Source organism: Osmia lignaria, chromosome 5, assembly GCF_051020975.1.
Source record: "Osmia lignaria lignaria isolate PbOS001 chromosome 5, iyOsmLign1, whole genome shotgun sequence".
In the NCBI taxonomy this organism is placed as follows: Eukaryota; Metazoa; Arthropoda; class Insecta; order Hymenoptera; family Megachilidae; genus Osmia; species Osmia lignaria.
Genome location: NC_135036.1, coordinates 9,984,433 through 10,000,000, shown reverse-complemented (window position 1 = coordinate 10,000,000; position 15,568 = coordinate 9,984,433). Strand labels below are relative to the sequence as shown.

The 15,568-nt window shown below is 38.5% G+C and overlaps 4 protein-coding genes across 7 annotated transcripts in view; 3 read left to right on the top strand and 1 right to left on the bottom strand.

Annotated features, from left to right (window-relative positions):
* The window catches only part of Wdr33 (WD repeat domain 33), an 8,533-nt gene extending 5,550 nt beyond the window's left edge, over window positions 1-2,983 (top strand). For all 3 annotated transcript variants that reach the window (XM_076688226.1, XM_034325059.2, XM_034325058.2), the window contains 4 exons: window positions 1-283; window positions 362-573; window positions 642-977; window positions 1,051-2,983. The exon at window positions 1-283 is cut by the window's left edge and continues 78 nt beyond it. In XM_076688226.1, coding sequence (XP_076544341.1) covers window positions 1-283; window positions 362-573; window positions 642-977; window positions 1,051-2,459 — 2,240 coding nt within the window. In that variant the 3' untranslated portion in view covers window positions 2,460-2,983. The remainder of the gene's footprint in view (window positions 284-361; window positions 574-641; window positions 978-1,050) is intronic.
* A 148-nt stretch (window positions 2,984-3,131) lies between these two features.
* Window positions 3,132-6,022, top strand: Ns3 (nucleostemin 3). The gene is made up of 5 exons (XM_034325061.2): window positions 3,132-3,287; window positions 3,457-3,604; window positions 3,702-5,124; window positions 5,196-5,517; window positions 5,659-6,022. The coding sequence occupies exons 2-5, from the start codon at window positions 3,503-3,505 to the stop codon at window positions 5,792-5,794; spliced, it is 1,983 nt and encodes a 660-aa protein (XP_034180952.1). The 5' UTR covers window positions 3,132-3,287; window positions 3,457-3,502; the 3' UTR covers window positions 5,795-6,022.
* Window positions 6,023-6,176: 154 nt separating this feature from the next.
* Ssu72 (Ssu72 CTD phosphatase) lies at window positions 6,177-7,616 on the bottom strand. Its single transcript, XM_034325062.2, has 4 exons — window positions 7,241-7,616; window positions 7,013-7,156; window positions 6,543-6,801; window positions 6,177-6,450 (listed from the first exon to the last, which is right to left on the bottom strand). Exons 1-4 carry the CDS (start codon window positions 7,321-7,323, stop codon window positions 6,349-6,351), a joined length of 588 nt encoding a protein of 195 aa, XP_034180953.1. The 5' UTR covers window positions 7,324-7,616; the 3' UTR covers window positions 6,177-6,348.
* A 526-nt stretch (window positions 7,617-8,142) lies between these two features.
* Window positions 8,143-15,568, top strand: part of LOC117605072 (uncharacterized) — a 40,865-nt gene continuing 33,439 nt past the window's right edge. For both annotated transcript variants that reach the window (XM_034325907.2, XM_034325906.2), the window contains exon 1: window positions 8,143-8,573. The gene's annotated coding sequence lies outside the window, so the exon portion shown is untranslated. The remainder of the gene's footprint in view (window positions 8,574-15,568) is intronic.

Here is a 15,568-nt window from a genome sequence, read left to right as displayed (position 1 = left end):
AACCGGTTAAATTATGGGATCCAAAAACTGGGCAATCTCTTGCAACTTTACATGCTCACAAGTCCACAGTTATGGATGTGAAATGGAACGAAAACGGAAACTGGCTGGTAACTGCATCACGAGATCATTTGCTTAAGTTATTTGATCTACGAAATTTAAGTCAAGAAGTTCAGACATTTCGTGGTCACAAAAAGGAAGCTTCTAGCGTTGCGTGGCATCCGAGTCACGAGGGTCTGTTTTGTAGCGGTGGCAGCGACGGAGCTATTTTATTCTGGCACGTTGGGTATGTTCCTTACACTTCTGTTCTTTTACTTTGTAATATTTTTTTAAATACATTTTATACATTGCAATTATTTTTCAGAGCCGACAAGGAAGTTGGCGCCATAGAACAAGCTCACGACAGTATAGTTTGGACGTTGGCTTGGCACCCATTGGGACATATTCTTTGTTCCGGAAGCAATGATCATACTTCGAAATTCTGGACTCGAAATAGGCCTGGCGATTTAATGAGAGATAAATATAATCTCAACACTTTACCTGCAGGCCAAGCTGGTATAGATGATCACGAAATTGGTATGTATTACAGGGAAAATATATTCGTACAAAATAGTTTATTTATTAACGGTTTAATTGTTTTATAGCTGATGAAGCAGCTGTTATACCTGGTATGGGACCCGAAGATAGGATTAATGCCGATGGTGAACCAGAAGATAAAAGCGGTGGAATTCCTGGCTTGGATTTGGATCATGCTGTGGATGAAGGCAAAAAGTTTGCTAATAAAAAGGTTCCATATAGCAAGCCGATTCCAAGAAATTTCCAAGCACAATGGAACGAGATGGAAGCGGAAGATATGGAACAAGTTGAAGCTTTAAATGCATTTGTGAATCAATTGATTGAAACTACACCAGGTGCGGTGCCTCTAAACGAAGTGACAGCTAATGGTATTATATTGTATGGGAAAATGATTCCTGTTGAACGTAAGTACCGTTTAATATATTTTTATAATTTTTATTTAAAAAATACGATCATTTTTCACCACGAATGTTACAGCCGGTTCTAAACTAGCAGAGGCGATTAGCAAAGGAAACGATGCAATAAATAAGCTGGTATTCTCGGGAGAAATCGAAGAGTTGCGTGATGTCGTGGGTCCGCCAGACAACATAGATGAATCTGAGGATTATTTACAAGACGATGGCGAAATAGATTATTCCAAAGTTCCCGATATCGAACTTCCTCCTCCTTTACCTAGTTCCAAATTCGCTCAAAACCCAGAGCTGCTGAAAGCCCTGAATCGCGGTGGAAAGCGTAAATTTGATCAGCTCATTGGTTGGAGCGACGGTGGTGCTAGCGATCGAACATCAAAGATTCATCAACCTGTCTTCGGCGGAATAATAACGGAAGATTCGCAATCCAGTGATACTGATTTGAGGTACACTGGAACAAAGTCGAATCAACACTCAAACGAGAACAGCTCTTTCCATGGTGGACAAGATGAGGATCTCAGGAAAATTTCGCACGGTGACAACGCGAGGAATATGAATCGTGACGAGGACTTACGATTTAATATATCTAGCGGACCTGGCAGGCCTAGTTCACGTTCCGATTACGACGTAAGGAGTAATTACGGTGATAAGGACTTCAGGGGCTCTCATGGGTTCTCATTGAAAAAACCTTTAGACAACGACATTTATGATGATAGAGATCGGGATGGTAATTCGCGATGGGACGACGAGAAAACGATGAACGATGGTCCTCGAAAAGGGGACGGTGGTTTTTCAGGCAATTTCGATAAACGTGATAGCATGTCTATAGGTCTAGGATCTGGTATGAGTAATAATATGCCTCATTTAGGCAATAGCATATCTCACATGTCGAGTCATCACAACATGCAAAACATCAATCCCAACATGCCTCCTCCCATTCCAAGTTTAGTGCCACATCCGAACATGTCCCAGCATCCAATGCAGAATAAACCATTGCATCCTGGTATGCAAGGAATTGATGGTCCAATGCATATGATGCACCATCCTGGCATGCATCCTGGTTTTGGACCCGGTGGCCCACCACCTGGAAACTTCGGTCCTAATTTCAGACCACCGAACGGTAATTTTGGTCCGAATCAACATTTCAGGCCGAGTCCTTTGCCTCCGTTCGGACCAAATCAAGGACCGTTCGGTAGTAGTTTTCAGGGTTTACCAAACTTCCGAGGACCAAATTCTGGTCCACCGAATTTCGATCGACCAGGCTTCGGTCCAGGTTTCCGTGGTCAGAATCCCGGCCAAAATCCACCAAGTAATTTTAATGCAAATTTCGGTAATTTCGGAAATAAACTCGGACCTAATCGTGGAATGAACCGAGGTCCTAGCGACAATAATATGGGAAGGAGTGGATATAACAATCGCGGTAGAGGACGCGATGGTGATCAACCACGAGGCATCAGAGGAAGAGATAATTATTGAAGCGATCGTTGAAATGTCTGTGTTGCGTATACGTTAACAGACTACCGTTCGTCGTCTCATACAAAGTGACGTTATAGATTGTACAGTTATCGATAAAGAATTATATACGTAGAACGGTGGGTACTCTGTAAATGCATTGCAGTGTAAAAAAAAAAAAGTAAGGGCCCATGTCAGAAATGTTGCAAGCCATTTTATACTCCTCGTTAAGGAAACTCGAAATGGGACGTTAGTACAGTGTATTTGAATGAAAGTATATTTTCTTTTGGAAGGAACCTTTATTTGGGAGAACTGTCCTTTACCAGAGAAGCGACTGATTATCCGTATTAGATGGCTAGATTTCTAAAAACCATGAGCATTGCTCGTCGTGGCAAGTGCGACCTCTCCTCTGCGTCTTGCAACACTTGCGCATGGAATGTACAAGCGCGATGGATAAAACCGCAGAATTGTAATATATAATATATGTATAACCGATACACTAATATTATTCCAAAAAAAAAAAAATGATGAATGAAAACAAAAACTGTTCACAAGCTGCCTTGCGAAATGAATTTTCTTGTTCCAATTTTGAGAATTGATGAGCGCGCGAGAATAGGGTAGAAAAGCATGTGGAGCATGTTGAACGTTTCGTAATTGTTGTTGGTTGTCGAGAAATTGTGAACCACAACAGTTTACCTATCGATTATTAATAAAAATGGAATAAGACGCAGAATTATTCGATTGAGTTTCTATCGCAGTCCTACATTTTGAGATGTATAGCTATAGGTTTAAGTGATCATATATATGTATAGTTCAATTGTATGATATATATCTTCATTCTACCCTAAATAGGTATTTCATCATATTATCAAATCATATGGATTCTATATAAGTTATCTTTTCCGATACGTAATGGTTACGATCTAGTTAATAAATATATATTATAATAATTGTTTGACGTTTCGTTTATGCGGATGTTGCGTTACTTCCGACGTTTGATGGCTGTGTTTTGTTATTATAGATTAACCTTGTCTTATATTATTCCGAAACACTAGATTTAATATATAATGGGTAAAAAAGGAAAAGCAGAAGGTGGTAATTTAGGCAAAGCTTTGATCAGAGATCGTTTCGGTTCTTCGAGAAATAGAAAAAATGTTGGCTCGTCTATGGTAAGGTAATGCTTTTATTTATAACCTTCTATTCTAATGCACGTGTATAAAATCTGTTAAATAATCTTTATTATTTTGAAATTATGATTTAAATTAGCTTCATACGGCTGAAATAAACGATGGATACGACTGGGGACGTCTTAATCTTCAATCTGTTACCGAAGAAAATTCTTTTCAAGAGTTTCTTTCTACCGCGGAATTAGCGGGGACTGAGTTCTATGCCGAAAAGTTGAATATTAAGTTCGTTAATCCAAAGAGCGGTATAGGATTACTTTCGAAAGATGAAAAAGAACAGGTATTGGAGTCGCAAAGAAAAAATAAAGTATTCTTGAAAATACCCAGAAGACCAAAATGGGATAGTACCACAACTGCCCAGGAACTGCAAAGTAAAGAAAGAGAAGAATTCCTGGAATGGAGACGTTCACTTTCTATGTTACAAGAAGTAGAAGGATTGATGTTAACTCCTTATGAAAAAAATTTGGAATTTTGGAGGCAGCTATGGAGGGTTGTAGAACGTAGTGATGTTATTGTGCAAATTGTTGATGCAAGGAATCCTTTGCTCTTTCGCTGTGAGGATTTGGAAGAGTATGTCAAAGAAGTAGATCCAAAGAAAATGAATATGATATTGATCAATAAAGCAGATTTCCTAACAGAGGAACAAAGACAAGGATGGGCAAAATATTTTTCAGATATTAATGTCCAAGTTGCATTCTTTTCTGCCACATTGGCATCAGAAGAACAGAAGGCTAAAAACATAATAGAGGAGGAAGGTTCTGAAGATGAACTAGATAGTGATCTAGAAAGTGAAGGGGATGAGAATGATCACAGTGATGAATCCTTATATAATTCAGAATTTGCTTCAGAAAGTGAATATGAAAGTGCAGATGATGGTAGTAATAGCACTAATACAGAGGATACAGATAAAATTTCTAAACTAAAAGTTGAAGAACCAGTCCATCCCAAAGGCAATGAATGTAATTTACCTGCACCAGAAACTATCATTGAAAAAGTAGACGAACAAAATAAGAAAGAAGACAACACAAAAGTCCAAAATTCATCAGAGTTATTAGGCAGAGATCAATTAGTATCATTTTTCAAAACAATTTACAAAGGTGAAACATATACAAAAGGTGTTGCAACAATTGGTTTAGTAGGATATCCAAATGTTGGTAAAAGTTCCACAATTAATGCTTTATTAATGGACAAAAAAGTATCAGTCTCAGCAACACCAGGAAAGACAAAGCATTTCCAGACACTGTTCTTGGATAAGGATTTACTTTTATGCGATTGTCCTGGATTAGTAATGCCTAGCTTTATTTCCACAAAAGCAGAAATGATTTTAAATGGCATATTACCTATTGATCAAATGAAAGACCATGTACCACCAATCACCTTACTCGGTACTTTAATACCGCGACATATTTTAGAAGATCTTTATGGTATCATGATACCTCTACCGTTAGAAGGAGAAGATCCTGATCGTCCCCCAACTGCAGAAGAAATTTTAAACGCCTACGGATGTAGGTATTTTCGTGTAAATATTGCTTAAGTAATATAACAATTTGTTAACGATTTTACTCTGTCGTTGTAGATAATAGAGGTTTCATGACACAAAATGGACAACCGGACAATCCACGTTCGAGTCGATACCTTTTAAAAGATTTTGTAAACGGTAAACTACTGTATTGTGTCGCACCGCCAACAGTAGAGCAAGAAAAATTCCATACATTCCCTCCACGAAAAAGAATTCATTCTACAAACAAACACGTACCGATTAAGACAATAAGCGCAAATAAGGGAAGTAAAGTCACTTCCGAAGATGTGGATAAAGTATTTTTCCAAAACAATAGTTCTGCCGCGCATGTAAAGGGAGTAATGGGAAAGATGCACGGTATATGCCGTTATGATTCTAAGTATGTAACATTATTGTATATTTATTATTTCATAAAGTCATCCTTGTATAATTATTGACAATAATATATAATAATAAGTAATAGATCATTTTACACGAATTTGTTTTTCGATAATATTTGGTAATTATTGTAATCTTCCAGGGATACAGTATCAATGATTGGTTCCACACAGAGTTTAACACTTGAAGAGAAACCATGGAAAAAGATCAATAAACATGCAAATAAAAAGAAACGTGAAAAAACAAGAAGATTGTATGCACATCTTGATCGACATTGATTCATGAATATTAGTACGATGCATTATTTAAATTGTGTGAATCGAAGGCCTTTTCGCTATATAACAGCGGATCATATTTTGTAATATACAAATCTCCGAATTTAAAAGAGCTCCAGAGATTCATATCAATTCTATGTACCAGAAATACATTCTAACAATAAAATACACACACATATAAGGATCACTTATACGCGCATATATTATAAAATTAAAATCTTTCATCATTTATATCCATTGTCTTTATTTTTCTAATTACGCTCATCAATGATCGAAATCATTAAATGAGCATAATGATGCTGTTTTCATATCATGCCATGGATTGCAGATAATTCCATATAGAACATAACAGCAGATCTCTGAAACATATTCTATGGAAAGTAATGATTCGTTAAACAGGAAGCACGGATTGAATTCCTATTTGTCGCTACCGAAATTCCTTCCACATAATCTGATTTGGAAAATGTGGTAGTACATTTATAGCGTATAATTTAACTTTCTTTTTTCATAAGCTACGTTATCGACGAACACCAGGTTCTCAATACACGAAAGCCTTTTTAATAAAAAAGCACGGTATGCAGAATTGTTCTTTGAAACTTCGATTCAAATTCGTGAAGCAATTCGTCTATATCGTTATCTAAGTCCTCGCTATTGGCCAACTGCAACATACACAAATGATACATCGTTTGATAAGAATGATCTAGAGCAAGTGTATTAAAAAGAATATGAATTCAGATATATTTTAAGGTACCACAGTGACTAATTCACAAATGAGAAATGATCCAACAGTAGCTTCTTCATGATTATCTTGAATATCAATATTAATCAAATGCACAGGTTGATTATCCTCTGGAGTTCTGGATTCCATGCATTCAATTACTTGGTCATATACACGTTCTTCACAAGTGATTAAGATATCAAACTTGTCCTTAGATAACTGAAACCTTTCTGGTTTAGGTTTTATTCTACGGTTTCTGTCCAACATATGTAATAAACCATTTTGGGTGTAGCTAATATTACAGTTAAGGAATTTGATTTCAATTATCCTATAACATCGTATTACAATAATAAACAGATTTTATTTAACAGTTCATTTTTATTATGTTAAGTTGTAATAATTCAATGGAAAAATGATTATTTCAAAAAAAATATTTGTCTTTTTTAGAAGTTAATCAATTCTTATAATCACAGCCTGAAAAGAAAAGTTATTTATTAGGATACTATTGCTTGTCCTTTGATAAAAGATCATTGTAAATTTCATCATATGTTGTTCCAAAATCATAGATGTTGGGTCGATCAGGAGCATTTCCAGGAAGTTTTACTTTATCACCAGTACCAAAAGATTTTACGTTGAATCCCTTTTTACTAAAAAGAAAAAAGAATCATTTTGTTTTATATAATATCCATAGTGAAAGCACCACAATTTGATGGTAAAATATGATAGATTACCTCAGAAAAGCATGAGCTTCCATACTTCTATTCATATTGCTAGAACATATTACAGCTACGCTGATAGAATTTGGTGCAGGCATTTTTCTGAATGATCAAGCGATTAAAAAAAAAAGATCTCGATATAAGAAATGGTACTGTATCACTTAACCTCAGATGTTGTTACGTTGTCTGTTACATTCGATATGTTCCGTTAATACTACATAAAATTTAATACAAAACGCGTGTTTCTTTAGAATGCTCAAGCTTAAAAAGGACTTGAATCGATATCGCAAAAATATCTGGAAATGCTAGTAAAATAAAATATGTATCGTTGTTTCTCTACTTATCGTCGTCTCATAGTAAAATTCGTAATGAAAATTGTCTATAGTTTATTCTTTTTCCGCAATGACATCTACGGTCATTCCAGAAGGTAAAGAACGTTATAATTTCTGCTCTATCAACTGAAACTAATATAACATTGCTCTTCTATTTCATTAATTTTGCCAATCGCCACTAGGTAGTGTAGGTGATATCATTCTCAAAACACGCAGTGGTTTATATTTAAAAAGGTTTAAATATTAGGTTGAATTATAAGGCTTATTCAAAGTTTTTTCAATCCATTTATTGATAATAATATAACTGTACAAACGTACATACATATACATTTGTATCTATGTGAAATATTCTAATGCGCAATATGATTACCAAGTTGGTCTCCAGTAGAATTGTATAATACTTTGAACAAAGGGAGTTCCATGAATTTAAATAATTCATGCTTGTTTCGGTAAAAATTTAATATTAATACTTAATATCTAACATTTATTAATTTTCCCTTAGGATTGTGCTGACTCCTGGCGAGAAATCGAGATATCGCAGTTCCCTCCCAACAAGAATCAACGACTACATTCACGCTGCGGCGGGGCATTTATACGGGTGGATAGTAGCTAGGCGCTTCAGTCTCTGTTTGGACCGCGAGACGTGAGTATGGGGTATCAGCGCGTTGTCGTGAAGTGTATCATATAAATTGAAAACAAACCGAGAGACTCAACACAAACTTGCTTGATAATTCACCACGAGAAAAGAACACGATTTGCTGCAGGGTGTCATCGAGCTTCTACCGTGTATTGCAATCAACGGGACATCGAAGTGAGAACTGTCAGTCGTAAATGCGGTGAATCGATCGTGTAACACGCGAAAGTCGTACTTCACTTTGCTCGATGTAAAAGAACGGTTTCGTGGGCGAGAAATCGAGACGATTTTTGAATTAAATCGTTCGTCGATGCGAGACTCGTCGCGTGTGCTTGTCAGGGATACGTGAAGACGGTTTCTCTCGTGGATACAGCTGACAAAGGTGAGTGATGTCTCAAATATAATTTCATGCGACCGTACTTTCGTAATGGCGGTAAAAATTTATTCGAATTTGCGTTGCTCAGTTATCAAGCTTTTATGCTGAATCGTCATATTTATATGTAATTACAGGATAATTATTATTATTAGTCGAGGAATATTGAACTGTCGTCTTCGCGATAATTGCGTGCCGTTTGACGTTTCAAATCAAACGGGGGGTTAGGTTCGCTCCGTGCGACCGTCGTTTCTGGCGTACTATACTTTTCAAATTAAAAGCACTATTTTACGTAGCACAATATGCATATATCTATTTATATAAATAATTAAAATTACATCAACTATTAGAATATTACTTCGACAGAGAATTCGATTATATATAAACCGTCTAAATATAAAAGTATGGTCATTACCATATTTTTGATAAAACTGAGTACGATTTCGTCAAGCCAGATATTACATATTCAGTCAACGATTCCGGTTTATCTCGTGATGTATGAAAAAAAAAAACGTGATAAACGTCTGTCGATGACGATATTGTGTTTAAAATTACGTTAAATGTTGACTCATTATGGATTAATGTGGCGTTGAAGTAACATTACTAACTGGTTCTTAACAGGTTAATGCGATCATAAGTATAAAAGACACGGTGGTTCAAAGATGTCACTATCAAACAAAGTTTTCATTGATTCAACACGGTAAATATTTGCCGTGTGTTTATACATGATTACTCCTCAAACAGTGGATCGAGTGTTGTTTATATTAGCATTACGATAACTTTTAGCTAACAAGCAATTATATATTGCACTTTTTTCTTGATTTTATGAGTAAACTTAATTTTCCATAGCTTCAATTTTTCCAAATAAAAATTAATATGAAATTCCTTTTCATTTATGATTTATCATATCTTTTATTACCAAAACGCAGAAGATTACCTTTGGGAATATATCCTAATCGAAGTTACTCCAAATTTAAAAAAAAGTGCAATCAATTGTCTGCAACCTTGATATTTCTATCATAAAATTCGAGTCTCCATTACCATTGAAATATCTCATCCTTGAGAAATAACTTTTATCGGGGAAAAAAGTTGCAAATAACCTTACCGGTTAAAAAAAGGTAACTCCATTAACATTTTGTTGCCGTTTTATATGATATCTCTATATCGTTGCACGGATTGTTATTGACGTCTATTTTTAAGCGGTTTTACCTTACATGCCTTAATAAATTTTCTCAGTGCTGGACGCTGACTCACCTGTCCTCAGCACGTTTGAAAACACTCTTAAAAGGCAAATGAGGGCCGATTAACGCGTTAACGTGTTGCATGTGTTAGGAACAAATAAATCGTATCCGTGGAATGATACTGTCGCGTTGCTAAGGTGGGGGATAATGATATTACCAGACGCAAAGATAGAATGCCACTCACGCGGGATAGTTAGACTTTGCTTTGCAAATGAGACCGTGGACGGAGATAACGTCTCAGGATGCATACTAAATTACCGACAGAATTGTTTATTAAAATTCAACAATGTAAGCGGCGAAGAACGGTTTTATACGTTGGATTAGCACGGTGATTTATCCAACGATAATTCACGTTACGATTGAATTGGCAATAGGGGAGGATCGTGGAAGTCGCGAGCCACGACGTAAGCGCGAATAGAAGATGCAAGATTAAAAGAGCGGGACCAAGACAAAGCTCGGTTGTAACATGCTCGATCGCGATGAGATTTCGTGCTGGTTGCAACCAGTGGAAACGCGAAACCAGTACCCGAGATACCTGTCGGATAGTTCGATGGGCTTTAGATGCACTTGCCAGATGCACTTTGCCGATAATCGCCACCCCTGTAACGCCTTTCGAAACCGTTCTACCCCCACTTCTCGTAAAACTCGGACCTGTACGAGCTGTAACTCGATGAATAATCATGATCGTGCGGTCATTTGACTCGGGCCTTTGATACCTCTCGCGATCGGGATGCATTCGTCGGTGATTCCACGTTAGAACGTGGCCATTTCATTTTTCACCGTTCGAACGCCACTTTTGTTAAGATCTCGAATCAGCTTTCTTTGCTACCTGGATTTCCCGGCACAACTTTCCCCTTTGTCGCGCAAATATTTTCATCGCCATTGTTTACGCGCGCACGGTTGCCTACTAGTTTTCTTAACCGCCTTATTTGCATTCCCGGAACCTGTGTATCAAGACATAATATGCAAATGCCTCGTCTCTCTCCGTATCCATCTTCGTAACCATCTATCCATCCGGCGCCTCGTTTTCCTCTTATATATATTCCCTATTTATTTGAACGTTCCCACTTCGTTTCCATTAATCTCTTCCGCTTTCTCTCGATTGTATTTCTAATCCGAGGAAAATGATTCTTTTAATTCCTTCTTTCATTGTCGTTGAGAGTTTTTACTCTCAGTCGTTTAGATAATGAAATGAAATTTCCTGTCGATTGGAACGAGACAAGGATCGGTATGAAATACGCTGGTTCGCGTGCAGCAGGGGGTAAAATTGGCGCGAAGAAGGAAGCGCGTTCGCTCGCGCCCCAACGAGTCCATTTAAAAGTGAATGGAGAAGCAACTCATTCACAAGATTTTCTGCCGAGTAGCAGCCGGTCAGTTTCGCCGGCGCGAGCGTACGGTCATGTGCACACCTGGTCGCTCGCTGTTGCGCACGCGCCCATACCAGTATCCTATCTTCTCGCCTTTACCGCGAAGATTCCATGCGTGCTCTCGTTCTCCTCCTTTCGGATCACTATTTTAGGCCCGGTACGCCGCTTTCCTCTTTTTCTTTATTCCACGAGAAAGAACGTTCCTCTTTCCTTTTTCGCCCTTTTATCTTCGGCGCGAGCGGAAAGATTATGAAGGGGGATGAGATTCCGCTCGAGTGGTTCAGACGGAGACGATTCCTCTTCGGCTGAGAGGATCAGAAACGAAGTTGTATTATTTCGTTTTGTAAATGGCAGAAAAGTGGCCCGGGTTAATGGATTTTCTTTTTCTTTTCAACGATAAGGAAAAGAGGGCATTCTCGCAAAGAGAATAAGCTTGAAATCTTTGTTTAAAGGAATTAATTTGAAAGTTTTGTAATCGAATCATCGGTCGTACAACTCGTTCCAAAGCTCACGGGTTCAGATGCCAGAAGGATTTATGTTCGCGTGATAATTTATGTGGAAAATTCACTTACGCTTGCTTTAGATCCACGTTAGATAATTCACGTTTAAAAAGGAACAAAAATTCCTACGGATTACATAAATAATTACATTACGAAAACGATCCGAACGTTGTCCGGTAAGGTTGAATAATTTATTGGTGATTTAGTTATCGCGAAAGAAAATGAAAAATCGTGCTCGCGTATATCGATAATACGAATTCCATCGGCGTGTCGGATAAATTTGTATTTGTTTATTGCTCGAGTTCGATCAATCATCCAGTTCCCGTTGCACCGTGTGCCTGCTTATCGTGTCTCTTTGAATATTTTAACATTTTCCAACCGATTTTTCATCGTGATTTCAAGCTGTCGAACACCTTTCTATTCCTCCTCGAGTATCGACTTCCCTCCGTATATTAGAGTTTTACATTTTTCCTCGCGACTTATTTCCAAACACGAAACCCCGTCCTTTACAGCGTTAAAAATCATTTAAAGTCCATGCGTTACCGGGGTAAAATTTACATTTGATAAGCACCAATAATTTTCTCCGAATCCACGCCGTAATCTACAAACGCTCGTCGTATGAAAAAAGAAAACGCGAAAGGAGGGTTGGCTTCGCACGAGAGCAGCGGTTCGATCAATTTTCCCCGCTACAACGGCGTCGTACGTGTACGATGACAAACGAGCAGAGAAATGTTTCGGACGTTATCACGGGGCGGTGATACGGTGCCGAGATACCGCGTTTCTTCGACGTGTTCGCGCGTTATACGGCATTATGATGCAGGCATTTCGAGCGCGCCCATAAGCCGGCCCGCTTTGCATTTGCATTCGCGGTGCATGCCAGCGAACGACGTACCTCGAAACAGGTTCATTTTCTCTGTTCGTCGGGAATGAATGAAATCGTTAAGCGTTACGACACCGAGGGCCGGGGGAAACTTTATTGGCCCTGTATCCGTGCTGCAACCTAATTATATTCAACGCCCTTCCCTTGTCTCCCTTTTCCCTCCGTCTGGCTGATATGCATAAACGCGACGATACAGATAAGGCGTACGAAGGATCGAATTTCTTGGGATATCGCGAGTGCAGTAGGCATAAATCGCGGAATTCTATTGTCAGGGGAGGAATTGAGAATTGGAAAGGAACGAGGGTTAATATCGTAGAGAATTATAGGGGATGGATATTTTTATATATTGTGGTAAATACCGTGGGAAATGACTAGTCTACGCCCAAGAATAGCTCTGTAAAAGAATTCTAGATCTTGTAACAAGGCTTACGTTCTTACTATGATGAGAGTCATAAAAAATGAAGGAGCAACGAGTGTTCTTTCGCTTGCACGCGCTACTTTACGGAGTCGTCCGGTTATTACCCAGCACTCGCTATGATTTATATCATCGTGGAAAGCTTTCGATTGTCAGCAAGTTGGTGTTGCAATTTAAAAGTACACCTCGTCAACGGGGAAATCTGAATAATTATTACTACAACGTATCGAGCGCGGTTACGTAAGGTCTGTGTCGGCTGGGTTCTAGTTATATGCAGAATCTGATATTCCCGTTGAGGGATCCGTGACGAGAGAAAGAAAGAAAGAAAAAAAAAGGAAAGACCGATCCAGTTGACATTTAATGGGCTGTAAAAGAGCAAATGACCATTAATTGGCCGGCGCGCCTCGTTGCGGGCGTCACGCGTCCGCTCGAATTCGTCGTTCATTTATATTTACCGTCGCGAAATTATCAGCTGAAATAACAGTTCGCCGCGATTTACGACGCTACCGAATCCATAAACCGATTAGAAACGTTGGCGGTTCTGTTTGATTCGTGATTTATAAATCTCGATAATTTGTCCGTCCGTGTGAGGATAATTACGTGTACGATTAATTATTATTACACAAAATTGATACCAACTTGAACGCCATCGTAATATCAACAGAAACGTGTATGTACTCTTCTTTCGCTCGTGGCGGATGATAGTTGGTATCAAAAAGAAGGGTGCATGCCCGGAGGGTTTTTATTATTCCATTGAACCGCGCTAGAAGAAGGGAATATCAAAAGGTGTACGGACTATGGTCCTCCCTGTGAAAGAGCCAGTTCGTAAGTTTACCTACGTGAGCGTACTTTAAAGGTGTACTTAGCTCATCCTAACGGTATATCGCGATGCATGTTGCGACAAAAGAGACTGTACACCTCGTACGTTTTACTTTATAAACGAGGGAGAAAGTAGACGGAGTTAGAAACATTGATTTTCTGTCGTTTCGTAGGGTTACAGGGTTTAGTAGTCTTGAGCCACTTTAATAACTAAAGTTTGATGGAACAATAGATCCGGAAAATTAATAGACATACCTGCTTGTTTCTAGAAATTTTCGTTTTTGTTTATCAGAATTGCTTTATGAGTTTACGAGCTGCTATTGGAATTTTAGGATAATTTTGGGTAGATTAGGGGTCTATCGGGTACCTGACGGGTACCGTTAAATTAATTACCGTTAAATTAGGGTGGTGCCTAGTTATTGTTCGCTATGAAAATTGTAATGGTAAAGTTCCTAGTCGATGTACCGACAACCCTAATAAATTTAGGGTCCTAGCTCTCGAAAATTTGAATTGACCCATCCCAAAAAAAAAAATTGTAGGTAGTTACACCGGTACTCGTATTTAATAATATTCGAGTATCAAGAGGAAAAACAGCTGTAAGTAAGCTTCCGAAGGCTAGACAGCGCATATTGCTTCTCGATTCTCGATTATATTGGTCGACTTGGTCGTGGTCGCGTTCCTTATACGTCGACCGGTCGGCTCGAAAAGAAACCGCGTAATAAAGACGTTGGTATGGAAATTCATGAACGAACTATGTTGTTTGCGGCTTTGCGAATGGATCGACTCCATTTTCGTAGCCGTTCTTCGGCGGCATTGTTTCTCCCGCGAGATTTCTGGCTGATGGCAGAACGGGTAATGAGGTTAATTGGGAACGTACTGGAGAAACGAGTGAGATGTTATGAATGGAAAAGGGTTGCCGGAGGTAATTGCAAGTGATTAATTAACGAGTTTCATCACTTTGATCTTTTCGACCTAGCGTTTCTGTATTTCCGATCTTCTGGATTAAAATCGCTGGAACTATGCGAGCGGAGATTAAGTAATTCTTAACATTAATATTAAAATTGAAATGTACGTCGACATAACTGTTTAACATATTCAATTACAATATCTCACGCACGACAAAACTTTCTCTCGTTGAGCAAACAATTTATCATTCGCGAAGTCAAATATATTTATCCATTTAATTTACATATTCTTCCTCCATTAAGCGAAGTTTACACCCTGCCTATCCGTGCGCTATCGCTATTTTCTTCGAAGCAAAGTTACGATCGTCGTTCATGGTTTTTACTCGTCAAAACGTCAATATTTTGCTTATTTTGTCGTCGAATCGATCGACGGACAAGTTGGCCAACGCTTGCTTTATGGATCGTAAATCCATGAGAGCTTCTCTCTCGCGCGCGCGTTTCTCTAAAACGAAAGAGTTGCCGTTGCTGCTGGTGCTAGAAAATTGAATTGGAGAGCTGCAGGCAAGGATTGCAGGAAGTGTATCGTACTGTAAAACGAAACACGCTTGTTTAGTGTACACCTACCTAGCAAACACTTTCACAAGTTGTGGCAAAACCCGATCGCTATCGCATCGTAATTCCTCCGGGTCGAGCGCGCATCGCCGTGATTTTTCGACCTCGACACCTCGCAATAAACGGCTCGATTTATGCCTCGTTCGTTTCTATCCTTCCTCTTTGTTTCCCTTTTTTTTTTTTTTTGCATTTCAACCATCACAGGCAATAATAAAATAATATTTTATGCACGCAGCGTACATCATTCGAAATATTTCATTCTCGT

Bases quoted from the DNA above. Each gene is read 5' to 3' on its own strand.
- Ns3 (XM_034325061.2), top strand. From the start codon at position 3,503: ATGGGTAAAAAAGGAAAAGCAGAAGGTGGTAATTTAGGCAAAGCTTTG. The intron at 5,125-5,195 runs GTAGGTATTTTC...CTGTCGTTGTAG, and splicing joins AATTTTAAACGCCTACGGAT to ATAATAGAGGTTTCATGACA. The intron at 5,518-5,658 runs GTATGTAACATT...GTAATCTTCCAG, and splicing joins ATATGCCGTTATGATTCTAA to GGATACAGTATCAATGATTG.
- Ssu72 (XM_034325062.2), bottom strand. From the start codon at position 7,323: ATGCCTGCACCAAATTCTATCAGCGTAGCTGTAATATGTTCTAGCAAT. The intron at 7,157-7,240 runs GTAATCTATCAT...TTTTCTTTTTAG, and splicing joins GAAGCTCATGCTTTTCTGAG to TAAAAAGGGATTCAACGTAA. The intron at 6,802-7,012 runs GTATCCTAATAA...CTGTAATATTAG, and splicing joins TTATCAAAGGACAAGCAATA to CTACACCCAAAATGGTTTAT.